Source organism: the organism of the source record quoted next (assembly GCF_019968985.1).
Source record: "MAG: Porospora cf. gigantea B chromosome Unknown PgB_NODE_165_length_31932_cov_123.556, whole genome shotgun sequence".
In the NCBI taxonomy this organism is placed as follows: Eukaryota; Apicomplexa; class Conoidasida; order Eugregarinorida; family Porosporidae; genus Porospora; species Porospora cf. gigantea B.
Window position 1 is genome coordinate 16951 of NW_027178723.1, and position 14982 is coordinate 31932.

Sequence of the window (14982 nt, forward strand, 5' to 3'; positions counted from 1 at the left end):
AGCTTGATTCTGGCTTCTGTCGTTCAAATGACCTTGATAGTGGTCGAAGTATCGTGGGTCATGCTATTTCCCGACTGCGTGATTATCCATTTTGGTGAGCGTGGTCCTTGCGAAATACGCAGAGATCGCGGTGCTGTGCCGTTGGCTGGGTCTGTCATGCGTCGTCTCGAATGCGGTCATTCAAATTCTGCTTGTCATCAGCCTGCTGGTGTCAGCAAGAAGGCAGTTCACACGTGGCAAGGGATGACTCATGTTTCAGAGCGTCTCTGCCTGGGCGCGAAGCCCTGGTACAGGTCATCTGAGTGCGCAGCGGCATACTCCATGATTGATCGCCTTCGCGAACCTCCACCTCGCTCTACAGCGACGAGCTCGGCAAAATCCCTGTGGCCCAAGGCCACGTCCTGGCCGGTGTGGGCTGCGCTGGCTTGCAGCAACTGCTGCAAGTCACTTGTACCGCGGATGTCATGTTCCTGCTCCACACGCCGCTTCATGGTGTGGTACTGCTCGGTGAGATCCTTATGAGCAGCCAGTTTCGCGAGACCACTGTCTATTTCTTCGACGGCTCGAGCGGCCTCCTCTTCATAGGACTCCTGCACGTTGGGTGTCTGCTCTAAAGCCTGGTCCAGCTGCCTGATTGCCTCGTCCAGCTTGATGTACTGCAAGGGCTCGGCAAGTCCCTCGGCAAACAAAAAGTCCTCCTCTCCAACTTCCTCAATGGAACCGGATAGGGCGATCTCCGGCAGTTCCTCGAATTGCGCCCGCCCCGCTTGCACTCTTTTCGGCGGAGGTCGTGCCGGACGCCGCCTCCGCGGCGCTGCCGCCTCCGCAACTGGCAGCTCGTAGGATGGAGCGGCAGTAGGGGGCGACGATTTACGCACGACCTCCTTCACTGGCGCGGCCTGGAAGACTGGATCAGGTCGATAGCTGAGAAGTTGGTCAGACAAAGGCACGCTGGAGTCGTCTCTGTACGCCTTCAGCGCCTCAGAGAGGCCCCCTCCGTGTCGGAATCGGTCGAGTACCTGACGGCGCACGGAGGTTAGGCTGGCTACCTTCGTTTCGTCGTCGTCGTCGTTGCCCCGGGCGATGGAACACGCAGTGACACCGTCAAGCAGGCTCCTCTCCGCCCTCATTAGACGGTCCACTGCGTCCAGCATCTTCCAGTCCTCCTGCTGTTGAGTTCTCTCTTCCACGGTGGTCTCCTTCATCATCGTACCCATGAGGGACTGAAGAACCTCCTCTGCTAACACCAACCGATTTTGAAGTTGCTCAATCTTTGACTTTGGGGCCACTCTTATGAACGTGGTTAGCAGGTCGTCAATCATGATGCGGGGTAGCGTCTGTAGACGGTAGCATGACCGTCTGAATCGCTCAACATGCATGAAATCGAGGGAAAGGTCCGTCTGAAATACGAATCCTGCGTGCAGCGACAGCAGCCCCAATGCTACTTGGTGAAGCAGTTTACCTGATGGAGAACCTGGTGGCTGGAGGAAATGGGTTTCGAAGTACGGATTGAAGGGCAAGTTTGACTCGATATCGCGGCTGAAGAATTCCACATTGCGGAAAAGCGCGTCACCATGATAGTTGGGAGACAGGACGCTCTCTGCTTGCCGCTGTACACGATTGAGGACGCTGTCCAGGTGAAGCGGATCTTCTGCCGGTTTTTTCCGAGAAGATGTCATGATCGATTGAACTCCCCACATAGAAGAATATATAGCAGGAAAGCTACGTAGTCGTGTCGCATTCCGACGTCCCACCACCGCCTGGCGTAGACGGGTGTCAACGTGTCTTAGGTTGTTGTGTAACCTGGTCGAGTCGAACATGGGCATCTCCCTCGAGAGATACGGGCCGGAAAAAAAATCTAGCATCGGGTTAGACTGCTGCTGTAGAGGATACTGCGGCGATTCCGATTGCCGAGTTGGCTCTACCTCATCTCCGCGGCTCTCCAATGCCATTCGCTCTTGGAGCTGTCGGAGTCTATCCTCCTCAAGATCAGCGAACGCCTTCTGCATGGATTCAGCCTTCTTCACAGCCAGCTCTTTTTCTGGATCGGTCGTAAAGCACAGAGCGTCTCTCTTGTTTTTGTAGGAGATAAATCCCGCCTCAGGCGGAAAGATGCGTTTGTAGAGGGAGACGATGTCGACTGGAATGTCCTTGATCTCCGCCTCGCCACCTCCCATCTCTGCCAGCATCACTGCCATGATTTCGGCGGCATCGGTAGACTCCTGCTTGCTGCTGCGTGGGTATCTCACACCGACCCTACACGTGCATCTCAGAAAGTTCATCGATGGGTACTTTCTTCTCATACGTCTCCATCTGGTACGAGGACTCCTTGAGCACTACGATATACCGAATCCCGAATTCGAATCCACCAACACAGACTGCCAGGCACTCGCTAATGATGAGAACTGACAGGAGCCATGCATCGTCAGACGCAGTGTAATACAGCGCGATTGCATTTGACATCGGAAATATGGTGCAGGAGGCCAGTCCGATAACAACCAATGATCCGTGAGGGTCTGCGAGTACGTCTACCGGCTTCGTGGTGACGAAAATACCCAAGATCAGCAGCGTATACAGCAAGGAGACCTCCAGTTGGATCGCCTTGGAGTCTAAGAGAAAGCCGACTGCCATGGTGACGTAGAGCCCAGATCTGAGAACCAACGTCCATCCCGGCACGTTGAAGCCTTGCCTCTGTCCTATGTGGTAAAAGGAGAGGTAGTCGGTGAAGTTGCAGTAAGCGACTGGGTTCTCATAGTTGTCCAACAAGCCAGCCTTGTATATGGCGAGCAATGGAAGGGTGACGGACAGCAGAACGGAAGTGAATCCACACCAGGCTGTGTCATAAGGGCGGCAGCTGCTCACGAGCACTCGACCTCCAATCACATATACCTGCGCCGCGGTCTTGAAAGACTGGCTGGTAGCCCAGATCTAGCCCCAAGTTCTTACACAGTAACAACTCCATCCCGGAGAATATCCATAAAGGTTGTGCCAGCATCAAAACCATCATCAGACCCGGCATCGTGTGCCACCAGCAGTGGAGCCGCTCCCACGGCGAAGTACAGTACCGCGGAAACAGGTAGTACATATGTTCACGCCGGAGCCACACGATTTCCTGCGATATTCGTTGGTGGATCACCGCTGTTTGTATTGTATTCACCTCATGTCTCACCCAAGTCTCGAAGGCGGTAGTAGTCGTCGTCGGAGATGTCTAGGTTATCTATGAATACAGCCTGGTTGTCGGGGCAATCCTGAAAAATTTTTGTGGCGTCGAGGTCAGTCAGGGCCAAAGCGTAGTCGTGCTTCTCTATGAAGTCACGAGTATCAATTAGCTTTCTGAGACTCTGATTGATCGAGGGGCTGTCTTGTAGGTGGCCCATAACCAGAGAGCCCAGAAGAAAGAGGAGGACAACTCCGAAGTAGAAGACCACAGGCGTTGCCACATCTATGAAGCTGAGTGCCAACCGACTCCTCCTCTCACAGACGCAATGGGGCCGGCGTAAACGGCATGTGACACGCCGCATATGGACGCAGCATGAACGACCGATGCCAACCTCCTCCTAGGACCTCGACGACCCAGAATAGGTCGCCCATCGATGAACTCTGCGCCATCATCACGTAGACCGGGGCGCCCCACAAGTAATAGCACATCATCGACCGCAGCACGGGGACTCCTGCGGGCACAAGTCGCCTGCATTAGGGCAAACCTGCACCTCACACTACGGCCATCAGGCCAAGAACACTGAAGAGACAGGCCATGTTTCGCAGAGTGGTCACGTACAGCCGCGAGCATCGCTGACAACCGGACGTCGGGTCATGCCGGAAGAAGCCTGCAGCGCACTGGGAGCAGAGCGTGTTTTCGTGCCCCTCAATGCACTGGACGTCGACTCCGTCCTGACTGCCTCGACACCAGTGTGTCATGGCGCACCGCAAGAAGAAGGCCAAGTACTTGTCGTGGAAGAGGCTGAAGGCCTCATCGTACAGCACTGAGTCGTCTGGTGGCCTGTACTCGTAATAGCCGGGCAGAGCGCTTGGCATGTTGTGGTTAGTCAGCTTGATGTCTAGCTGGTTCATGAGATCGGGGTGGCCGAAGGCAGCCTGAATCTGGTTCCACATGTCGTCGTCGAACTTCCCCTTGCAGTAGGCGCCTACAGGACAGGGAACGCAATCGCCCGTTCCTGTCATGTACGTTCCCTCCTCGCAGTAACACATCGAGTCTGATGTGGCGCTTGGGATCGTCGCGGCGCCGGCCTTGCACCTGCCGGGGCAGGCGAAGTTGCCTGGAAGACTTTTTATGAGACCGATACCGCAGGGCTGGCACTTGGGGTGGATAAATGTCCATCCAGCGAAGCAGTTGCAGTCCTCCAAAGAGGTCGCGGGCACGCCCTCTACTGTATCCGACATCACGCAAGCAGTGGGGGGGGCGGTTCCACCGGTACAGTAGAACCCCTGGGCACAGGGCTCACACGTGAAGGAGTCCGCCGTGGGTTGCTGATAGTAACCCGGAGCACATACACAGTCAGCGACGGAGCTGGATCCCGTTCCGAGCGTGGTGGAGTTGGCGATTAAGGTAATGCAGGCGACCAACGGTGTCGCGTTAAGTCGCGAACGGTCTATGTAGTGGTCTACCTGGACAGATTCGGCCTTCAGAAGGTCTCGATCGAATTTATAGTTGGTAAAGAAACCAATACCTGCTGGTTCGCATCGCTCTAGCAAGTGAAACCCCTGCGTCAGCACCCTCGAGAACCCCACGTCGAAGCAAATGCAATCCTTGGCCGACAGAGCGTATATGGTCAGCACCTCGCTGTTTGCTGCACAGAGTTTGGGCTCGTGAGTTGAACCTCCAGGACAGTATTGTGTCCATGGCTCACCCTCCATGTGGGGACATTGCTGAATCAGCGCGAATCAGAACGCTCACCATGACCATCTTCTCCCGCCATACCAGAATGCCTCCTGTATAGACACATGCCGCAAAGGAGCCCGTCCCTTCCGTCTTAGAAGGTGTCGAGGAAGGCTCATCCGTAGTGTCCGAGAGCGAAGGAATCTCCGTCGTGTCGGAAGGAGAGGCATTCAAAGGATGATACACGCCGTAGAAATACAGGCGACAGGTGCCATTAACATGTCCTGGCGTTCCTGGAGAGAAGGAGTACCCGGAACAAAAGTCCGGGAAGATGCGGTTGCAAGTCGTAGAGCAGGCGTCGACGGTTTCGCGATACACTACGAACTCCTTGGACAGGATTGAGGTTTCCTCTCGAAGTTCGAGAGTGATGACAGAGTCACTGCGTCTGCAGGACTCAGCTCTAGGCTCGATTCCAAATTCGACAAGCTCCATGAAGAACCCCGGAAGTGGATTGCATTTCATAAGCGAGTTGGGGGTTGTGGAATGGCTGATGCGGCTGTGGTTGAAGCAAGACAGGCAGGGAATATCGTATGCGAACTCAGTGTAGCCCGAGGTACACGAGTCACACGCGGGGAGCATTGTTTCCTCATCCCTCTCTTTGAGCCCACTTCCAGAACGGCATCCGCAATCCATGGGCGACCAGAAGAACTGACCCTCGTCGACTACAGTGCTGCTCCCCATGGAGTTGGGCACCGCTTGCCCGCAAGTCAGCGCCTCCGACGCATGCCCCCTAGCGAAGCTCACGATACTCTCGTCACCTCCGGGGCACCAGGATTGGGGAGGACACATGGCACATTGGCCTTCAGACCCCAGGTAGTAGCCGGGTTTGCACTTGTTGCATTCATCGAAGGACGCGGCACCAAGCGGACCCATGGTGCCGATTCCACACGGCCTGCATGCGCTCCCAACACTGGGGTTGTACATGCCGATGGGGCACAGTTCACAGCCGTCTCCCTCGCGCTGCGCGCCGGCAATGCATGTGCACTCGTCCTCGTTCGTCGCGCCCGTCTTTGTCGTGGTGGAGTAGGCGGGACAAGAGACTGCCTTGGAACCGTCGGGGCAATAGGAACCCACAGGGCAGGGTACGCAGAACGTGGCCTTCACGTACTCTCCAAAAGTACATATGCACTTTAACTCCTCAGCTGACTTGGCGCCCTCCACATAATTTGCGCTACCCTTGAGTCCGCAATTCCCAGGACAAAAAGCCTGGTCCCCAACGAAGTCCTTGAACGTCTTGGCAGGGCACGGCACACATTTCTCGCCAATCGGCGCTTGCTTATCGTAGTAGGCGCCAAGGTCGCAAGCACACAGCTCCACGGCGAAGGCTCCAATCGGAAGCAGAGTGACGGCATTCTTGGGACAAGGCTCACACGTCTGAATATCCACCGCTCAAGTAACCCACATCCGACGCCATGCTCCACGATCTGTAAGTATCAGCCGGACAAGGTGCACAGATTGAGTCACCGGCGCCAACGGAGCTGGTTCCCGGTGGGCAACGGAGGCTCATACGGAACATTGCATCCGATGGTCCGTCTGGTGTCGTCACAGTCATGCGAACCAGCTGCGTAAAGTGCTCAGAAGGCGCGCTCATGTCTTCCGCGATGTCCAAGACTGAATCGCAGCTCCCAGAGAACCTCACATTTGAACCTAAGCGTATCCGTGCGGTTTACGTATACCCATTCGTCCCTAGGCAGAATGCGCAGTGGTCTTCCGCTTTCCAGAGACCTCACGTCCACATTCAAAACGTAGTCTTTCGCTTGGTACGCCGTCTCAGCCCCCTGAACCACGCCAATGTCAATCCAGGTATTCACAGGAATGGAAAATGTCATCTCGGATATCGTCTTGTACCCACCGACCACAGAAAGCGTCTCCTTCACCAATCTCGACTCGGCAGGAAGGATCTCAGGGTTCTCCTGGTACGGAGCCAAGTTCACAATAATCGGGGAGCGCTGCACGCGGATGGGCACATGAGTTACCATCGGCATGTCCGGGTCGCTAGAATGGGTTCCAAGCAGCAGCACGTTCCATTCATCGCCGATCTTGAGGACGTGGGCATGCGCGATGGTGAAGCCCACGTACGTATCGATACGGTCCCGGACGGACCACGTGCCGTCCTGCTCCATCTGAGCTAGGTACAGCAAGCCATCGCCGAACACCAGAAGGATGGTGTGGTTGCCGGCGGAGTGCGCAACGACAACGACGTCCACTAGAGAGTCCCACCCCGCGAATTTGGAGAGTTCCATGGCGAGGAACTCGCCTGGCGATGGGTTTAGCGTTAGTGTGCCTGCGGACATATCTAAGAAGGCATAGCCCTCTCCCACATTGAGATCTGGAGGCTCTTCCCAGCGAGGTAGCAGAAGTCGTTGGAACTGGTACTTCCCGTAGCTCTCGTCTAGCAGGAGCTTGTTGACAGACTCCGACAGCTCCAGAACGGCTTCGTGAAGCAGCCGTGACTTTTGTTGCACACCGAATGTGCTGGCCGCAAGAAGGAACAAGTCGTTCTCAGGATTCACGTACTGATGCACAGGAATGCTGATGGAGTTGTACATTGACCACGCCCCTGTCTCCCAGACGTCATGTGCCGGATCTGTGTGCCTCCAGCCAAGTCACCCACTTCGCCGAAGTAATAAAATGTTGTCGGAGTTCTCGAACACCATCACTTGGTGCTGACTCAAGGTGCCAGCCTCGATACGATTGGCAACCAGCGTCACTTTCTGGTTGCCCTGGAAAGGCGAAGTCGAAAAGAGTGTTGGCTTGCCGTCTCTCACTGTGAGATAGGCGACGTCGCCGGAACCGTCAGTATACGGCAGCTCCGCCAAAATGGAATCCGTTTGGCACGCGGTATTGAAGCGAAACGAGTGTGAGGGGTCCACTGAATCAGCTGTGCCATGAGATCTCACGCGTGGTTTGCAGTCCAGCGACAGCATAGGCAGGATACGTCTTGAAGCACACAACGAAAGAGTCTGGCTGAACGCAAGCCCGGAGGCACCGGCCTGGTTCTTGCGTCTTGCTGCGGTTGATATTGGATACGACAATGTACTTCCGGGACTGCAGACTCTGAACCTCCACCCTCATAGTTACTTCAGCCAGAACATGGTCACAATTCAGTGTCGTCAACGGCACATCCGCACTAAGAAAGTCGCAGCGATCATTGCACATTCCGAGGAAGAGAGGGGGGTCCATGCCATTGCTGATTGGGACCTCCAGTGGTGCTGATTATCATCCCGATGGAGATCTACTTATGAGAAGTTGATCAGCAAATGCCAGTCCCGCAAACAGCGACAGGTTCATGAATATTGGATTTGGTTGCAGGTGATTACGAAGCACGTACGTACCTCGCCAACGCAAGGAACCAGCGTACACACGAAGTCCTGTGCAGATTCTCTACGCGGTTCTTCGGGGCCTATGTCGATTGGATGGGCGGAAAATCTACGCTTCGCAGTCCGTGCGGCACGGCTGCAACATTCAGCAAAGGGTAAATACGTCGACATTGACGATACGGGATGGCTATCATATTGCCAACGGAAAACCGCAAAATTGCTATGTGGACGGCTGCCAACGTTCGCCAGACTTTCATCGATTACTTCTCCGAGAAGCATAACCATTCGGTTGTCCCCAGTGCTCCGGTCGTTCCTCACAATGACCCATCTCTTTTGTTCGTCAATGCTGGCATGAATCAATTCAAGGCGATCTTCACAGGGCAAATCGAGGCTAACCACCCATTGGCAAAGCTGAAGCGTGCCGTTGATACCCAAAAGTGCATCCGCGCTGGAGGCAAGCACAACGACCTCGAGGATGTAGGCAAGGACGGCTACCATCACACGTTCTTCGAGATGCTGGGTAACTGGTCGTTTGGCGATTTCTTCAAGCAGGAGGCCATCGACATGGCCTGGGATCTACTGGTGAACGTCTACAAGGTGGATAAGGAGCGCATCTACGTGACCTACTATGGTGGCGATCCTAAGTACCCTAACGTTCCTGTTGACACCGTGGCGCGTGACATGTGGAAGGCGTACCTGCCCGAGGAGCGGATAATTGGTTGCGATGCCAAAGACAACTTCTGGGAGATGGGGGACACGGGTCCTTGCGGGCCTTGCTCGGAGATTCACTTCGACCGCATTGGTGGCAGATTCGTTCCGGAACTGGTGAATGCTGACGATCCGATGCTGGTGGAGGTGTGGAATCTGGTCTTCATGCAATACAACAAGAACGCTGGTGGCGAGCTGGCAGAGCTCCCTGCCTGCTGCGTAGATACCGGCATGGGATTGGAGCGGCTTACGTCTGTTTTGCAGAACTTCGAGACAAACTACCACACGGATCTGTTTACCGGCATCTTCGCGGCCGTGCAGAAAGCTTGTCCGCTAGTGGCTCACCCGTACACCGGCAAGTTTGGGTCGGATGACGTTGCGCTCGTCGACACCTCGTACCGCGTGGTCGCTGACCATATACGCACGCTTACGATCGCCATTTGCGACGGAGCGGTGCCCTCCAACGAGGGTCGCGGGTACGTGCTCCGGCGAATCCTCAGGCGCGCCGTCAGGTTTGGTCGGCAATATCTGAATGCGCCGCTGGCGGAGCCCTGGCTCTCGTCCGTCGTCGATGGAGTGGTCGAATCTCTGGGGGCTGCGTTCCCGGAGTTAGGGGGTGGGAAGAACACGGCAATGAAAATAATTGCCGAGGAGGAGTTATCCTTCGCGCGGACCTTGGACAAGGGATGTTCTCTGTTCAATCGTGCAGCCGCGAAAGTCACGGCAGCCGGAGCGTCCGTGTTCCCAGGCGAAAAGGCTTTTGAGCTGTATGCCTCATACGGCTTCCCGCTGGACCTGACGACGTTGATGGCTGAGGAGAACGGACTGACCGTGGACCAGAATGAATTCGATGACTGCTTCCAGAGGCACCAGAAAGCATCGGAGTCAGCGAAGTTTAAGGGAGAGGCCGCCATTACGTTGTCGGCTGATCAAATCGGACACATTCAGAACGTCTTGGCCGTTCCCCCAACAGACGACACTGCTAAGTATGACTGGACGCCGGAATTGGCTTCGGGTCCTACGATTGAGTCGACTGTGATGGCAATATGGGATGGGTCGTCGTGGCTGGAATCGATGCCAGACGAAAGTCCTGTCGGACTCTTCGTCGACAAGACTAACTTTTACGCTGAGAGCGGCGGTCAGGTCGGCGACTGTGGTACTGTGTCGTTTGGCGAGGTTGATGTGGACGTTGTGGATACACAAAGGTTTGGTCCATTCGTTATGCACCTATGCAAGCCTGCTGGCAGTATTGCGGAAGGTATCGTCGTAGGAACTAAAGTTGAGGTGACTCCCAACTTTGCGACTCGACTTCGGTTGGCGCAGAACCACTCCGGAACCCACATGTTGAACTTCGGCCTCCGCCAAGTCTTAGGAGCGGATTGCGATCAGAAGGGTTCAATTGTCCTCCCCGACAAGCTTCGTTTTGACTATAGCACTGACAGAGTGCTGACCGCCGACGAGATCAGCCGTATCGAGGAAATCGTACGCAGCGAGGCCCAGGCCGGAAAGCCAATCCAGGCCAAGCTGATGGCCTTGGACCAGGCCAAGCAGACTCCCGGCGTCCGAGCCCTTTTTGGCGAGCAGTATCCGGATCCGGTACGTATGGTCACCATGGGCGATGATGGATCTGTGGAGTTCTGTGGAGGTACGCATCTCCACAACACCAGCGAGCTTGTCGAATTTGTCGTAATATCTGATGACGCTGTTGCGAGAGGAATCAGGCGAATCGTCGCCGTCAGTGGGCAAGATGCCAAGGACTGCCTCGCGAACTCGGCGGTCTTCGAGACCACGCTGCAAGCCAGTGAGTCTCTAACGGGTGTTCCGCTGGAGACGGGCCTGAACGACCTCAAGCTGCTCTTGAAAGAGAAGAAGAACTCCCTCTCTTTGATTGTGAAAAAGAGAGCGCTCTCGTTGATCGAGACCCTACAAGCACGCAAGCTGGAGGAGGGGAAGATCCGGTCACGCTCGCGGAAGCAGCTGGCTGAGTGTCTGGGACGCGACATTGGCTCCAAGTGCGCCGAGGGAGGAGACAAATTCGTAGTAACCTCGCAGCCGGAGCTGGAGGCGGATTTCAAGGCCCTCGAGACCCTCTGCGCCGAATTCAGTAAGAAAAGCCAGGTGCCACTGCTAGTTGTCAGCAAGAACGCTTCTCAAGCCTCGGTTTTGGCTACAAGTGCCACTGACTGTCTTGCTGCAAATGAGTGGGTGAGCTCAGTACTGACTTCTGTTGGAGGTAAAGGTGGTGGCAAGAAGAACCAGGCACGAGGCACCACCTCTGACAACACTCAACTGAACAAAATGGTCGATCTGGCAGAAGAGTTCGCACTGTCCCGCATGTAGCAACATATGCTGGATTCATGACAACGAAATAGCATATTTGATCAATGTCCCGCAACATTAGCAACACCCAAGAAAGCAACGCCATGGCTGCCACAAGCTTTGGAGCTCCTGCACCCATGGCCTACACGGACGCCACCTCGTACACTGGAGGCTACGAGACATACCACACTGGTGACTACCGCTACGCCGACATGGCCGGCTTAACTCTGCCGGAAGGGGCCCACGAAATTAGCCAGAGGAAGATTTCGTCCGTGGTTGTGCAGAGTCAACAGTTGGAGAAGCTTGAGCCTGAAGTCAGGTATGTTGAGGTCCCCGTGATCGAGGAGGTCATCAAGCACGTCCCTGTGAAGCAGGTGAAGGAGGTGGTGACCAGAATTCCCAAGGTCGAGGTTGAGTACGTAGACCGACAGGTAGAGGTTCCTCAGGTTGAGTACCGTGACTGCCATGTGGAGGTTGAAAGAATCCAGGAGGTCGTGCGCCACGTGACTGTGCCTCAAGTGGTGGAACGTGCCGTGGACGTTGTCAAGCACGTTCCTAAGGTCGAGATCAGACAGGTGGAAAAGGTAGTTGAGGTCCCCGGGCAGACCATTGAAGTCCCCAAGCCTTACACAGTTGAGAACCACGTCTCTGTTTCCCGCTACCACGATGAGGAGCAGCCTCTGATCGTGGCGCAAACTGTCGCGCCTATCATAGTGGAGGCAAATGAGCAGCTGGAGGTCGACGTCGTGGCGTACGAGCCAGAGTGCGTGCCTGTGGACATTCACGTCGGCAAGCTCGTCAACGCTTGTCTGATTCCGGGTGTTACTGAGACCCGCCATAGGGTAGTGACTGTACCTTCAGCACAGTATAACACTATGCTTCGATATTTGAATGGACATCTGTCCACTAAGGAGCTCGAGGTGTTGCCCTACATGGAGGAGCAGAACCAGGTAACTTTCATGCAGGAGAACCTTAACTACATCACGCCTCCCGCAGGCGCTGCCATCGAAGGTCTGGTCGCCGGTGGCATCTACTCCACAGGCGTTCCCACCAGGATGGTCGGCCGCGCCACAACCCGCAACGTTTCGGCTGTCCATACTACGGCTACCAGGAATGTGTCTCAGTATTCCGCTGCTCACACTTCTCTCTACCCCCAGGCACTGGGCCCGGTGGTTACACAGACCTCTGTCCGAGAGCACACATCTGGCTATTCGACAATCAATCCCTACAACCAACCCTCTGTGCACGCGTCGCTGCCTATGCACGCTCGATAAAAGTTTTTTGGTTAAAGTTGATTTTTACAAATGACATGTGCCAACTCCGTAACCGGAAGATGTGAACAGCAAGACGTCGGTTGCGACGGCGACTGTGAAGTGCTCCTAAGTGACCGCGACGCTTCTGGGTCCGAATGTCCAGTAAACTCTCCCAGTCCCGCCAGTGTCGATGAGCGCGAGGTTATCAGTGTGGACTTTTGCGAGAGTCGCGGCATCAAGCGTTTGCCCAAGGACGTCGACCGCTCTGCCAAAAGGGCCCGCGCAGAAGAAGCCAGTCGGTGGGACCGCCTCACTTACGAGGTGACCCAGGAATGCTGTACGCAGCTCCGAGCATACCACAACGCGATTGTCCGAGCGCTGCTGCAGACGCTGGAGGCGAGGACAGCCACCGCAGAGAGGTCGATGGCCGCCTTCGTTGCCCGACAGGTGAAGATCAACAAACCTAAGATCTAGTTTCGTGTGCATGATTTGCCGACGTTCAGAAAGTGTGTATCTAGTCTTTGTGTTGCTCCTGCTGCTGCAGGTGGCTCTCAACTTCGACGGAGGGGCCTATCCAGCAGTGTTTCCTGAACTCCTGCTGCGGTTCCAGCAGACCACTGGAGTTCTAGGCAGCGTCAACGCCATGACCTATCTGGGCGTGGTAACTGGCTCGTTGCTGTCAGCCGGCCTGCTTTCTTGGGTGAGCCCCCGTGAGAGTGTCCCTCTGTTCATGATGCTGGTCTCCAACATTCTCTCGCTCATCCTGTTCGCGATTGCCATAGAGCTCCGTCTGCTGTGGCTGTTGTATGTGTCCAAGTTCCTCATCGGCTTCACGCAGGCGGCACCAGCGACATACGCTCCCGTGTGGATCATACGGTGGTGCTCCGAGGGCAAGTCCATCACATGGACGGGCCTGTTTCAAGCCATGACGGTCATCGGTATTGGCGTGGGGTATCTGTGTGGCTCTCTACTAACAGATGCTCATATCGTGTACGCCTTCGTAATTGAGATCCTGCTGATTACCATCCTCACCGCCATTCTTGGAGGAGTGTGCAGGCAACGCGCGTTGACACTGGGAACCCGCCGGCCAAGTGTGGAGTCCCAGCCGTCCATCAACCTCGAATCCCGCCTGAAGAGGGGCTTACAGCGAGCGAACACCCTCGCCACGTTCATGGGGTCGGTGCGTGTAGATAACCAAACGCTACAAGGTTGGCGATACATGCTCTGTGCGGACTTCATCGCCCATTTGCTGTCAGTGTGCTGCATCTTCTTCGTGCTCACGGTCATACAGTCGTGGTCTACCATCGTTATGCTGCAGAGCATTCAGGCATCCAAGACTCAGACCACAGTAGCATTTCTTGTGATTGCAGTCACAGCCCCCATCTTGGGCGTCATAGCCGGAGGGGTCATGGGAGACTTCATCAACCCAGAGGAGAACATTTTACGCATGCGTCTCCGAGTGACGCTGCTGCTCTCATCGGCCGTGGCCAGCGCCTGCGCCGTCGGGGCCTCCTACTCAGGAGGGCTAATCCCATTCACCGCCCTCATCTGGTTGACCTTGTTCTGTGGCGGTTGCACGCTGCCGAGTCTTTACAAAATGCTAATCTCTGCCCTAGAAGTGAAATACCGTACTGCAGCATCGACCACAGTGCTTGTAGCTACGAACCTCCTCGGCTTCGCGCTCGGAGCGTGGCTGCCCGGAGCTCTTATAGCTGCGCAGGGCCTAAAAGTTGGCTTCCAAACATCCATGTGGCTTTCGCTTCTGGGAACTGTGTCGCTCGCTTTTGCCGCGGCGAAGGCGGCAATGGAAAGGCCTCCTGCAGCAATCTCGTCTCCGAACCAGTTCTCACTCGTGAGCTCTAACAGCGGGTCCAGATCGGTGAAGTCCCAGCAGTTGCTGGAGGCGGTCCCGCTCTCTCCGTTAGGGCTGGATACAGGAATCCCTGTCGTTAGTGCTAACTTGTGAAATAACTCTGATTTCCCTGGGTGATGGTATCGTTAGGAGAGCTGAGGAAGCTCGTGGCCAAGGATAACGCAGCCAAGGTGGCCGCAAAGCCCACCCCTGAACCGCCCAAGAAGAAGCAGGGGGTCGTGCGCAAGAGCGACAGTCGACCGGCTGAAGTAGCAAGCTCCCAGCCAATATCGTTGGCACAAGTTAAAAAAGCAACCCCCATGTCCCGAGACCCACGTTTTTCGGAACACTCAGGCGTTTTTGATGCGAATAAGTTCTCCCAAGCGTACAATTGGATGGATTCGAAACTGTCCAAGGAGCTTAAAGAGGCGCAGGACGAGATTAACGAGTGCGGAGATCAGGAGAAGAAGCGTGCTATGGTCGAGGCCGTGAAGAAGCAGAGAGGCATACTGGTGTCTCGACAGAGATCCACGTTGCGACAGGAGGTCAAACGCAAACTGAAGACTGTGCAAAAAGATGCAGTGCAACGAGGGCAGCAGCACTACTTCTACAACGACCAGCAGGTCGAGAAAA

At 55.4% G+C, this 14982-nt stretch overlaps 6 protein-coding genes across 13 annotated transcripts; 5 read left to right on the forward strand and 1 right to left on the reverse strand.

The window, feature by feature from the left end:
* Nucleotides 1-248: 248 nt before the first annotated feature.
* On the reverse strand, nt 249-8188 carry KVP17_003950 (uncharacterized protein; the record flags this gene model as incomplete). 6 transcript variants are annotated; one of them, XM_068521731.1, is made up of 12 exons in its annotated part: nt 249-2232; nt 2261-2834; nt 2863-3138; nt 3170-3450; nt 3479-3688; nt 3716-4801; nt 4869-6271; nt 6300-6508; nt 6537-7484; nt 7512-7769; nt 7798-8109; nt 8137-8188. In XM_068521731.1, the coding sequence occupies 12 exons, from the start codon at nt 8186-8188 to the stop codon at nt 249-251; spliced, it is 7593 nt and encodes a 2530-aa protein (XP_068378008.1). The 6 variants fall into 6 exon arrangements, with proteins under 6 accessions (XP_068378008.1, XP_068378006.1, XP_068378010.1 ...); XM_068521728.1 differs by lacking the exons at nt 249-2232; nt 2261-2834; nt 2863-3138; ... (3 more) ...; nt 7798-8109; nt 8137-8188 and having other exon boundaries at nt 3712-4887; nt 4916-6271; nt 6537-7446; XM_068521729.1 differs by lacking the exons at nt 2261-2834; nt 2863-3138; nt 3170-3450; ... (6 more) ...; nt 7798-8109; nt 8137-8188 and having other exon boundaries at nt 249-2189.
* Nucleotides 8189-8400: 212 nt separating this feature from the next.
* On the forward strand, nt 8401-11265 carry KVP17_003945 (uncharacterized protein; the record flags this gene model as incomplete). Of its 2 annotated transcripts, none has more annotated exons than XM_068521717.1 (1): nt 8401-11265. In XM_068521717.1, the coding sequence occupies one exon, from the start codon at nt 8401-8403 to the stop codon at nt 11263-11265; it is 2865 nt and encodes a 954-aa protein (XP_068377994.1). The 2 variants fall into 2 exon arrangements, with proteins under 2 accessions (XP_068377994.1, XP_068377995.1); XM_068521718.1 differs by having other exon boundaries at nt 8440-11265.
* Nucleotides 11266-11309: 44 nt separating this feature from the next.
* On the forward strand, nt 11310-12518 carry KVP17_003949 (uncharacterized protein; the record flags this gene model as incomplete). Its single annotated transcript, XM_068521727.1, has 1 exon — nt 11310-12518. One exon carries the CDS (start codon nt 11310-11312, stop codon nt 12516-12518), a length of 1209 nt encoding a protein of 402 aa, XP_068378004.1.
* Nucleotides 12519-12548: 30 nt separating this feature from the next.
* On the forward strand, nt 12549-12971 carry KVP17_003951 (uncharacterized protein; the record flags this gene model as incomplete). The annotated part of the gene is made up of 1 exon (XM_068521734.1): nt 12549-12971. One exon carries the CDS (start codon nt 12549-12551, stop codon nt 12969-12971), a length of 423 nt encoding a protein of 140 aa, XP_068378011.1.
* Nucleotides 12972-12981: 10 nt separating this feature from the next.
* Nucleotides 12982-14463, forward strand: KVP17_003955 (uncharacterized protein; the record flags this gene model as incomplete). The annotated part of the gene is made up of 1 exon (XM_068521741.1): nt 12982-14463. The coding sequence occupies one exon, from the start codon at nt 12982-12984 to the stop codon at nt 14461-14463; it is 1482 nt and encodes a 493-aa protein (XP_068378018.1).
* Nucleotides 14464-14486: 23 nt separating this feature from the next.
* On the forward strand, nt 14487-14982 carry KVP17_003954 (uncharacterized protein; the record flags this gene model as incomplete). 2 transcript variants are annotated; one of them, XM_068521740.1, is made up of 1 exon in its annotated part: nt 14487-14982. In XM_068521740.1, a coding segment is annotated over one exon (496 nt), but the record flags the coding sequence as incomplete, so codon positions are not given. The 2 variants fall into 2 exon arrangements, with proteins under 2 accessions (XP_068378017.1, XP_068378016.1); XM_068521739.1 differs by having other exon boundaries at nt 14487-14972.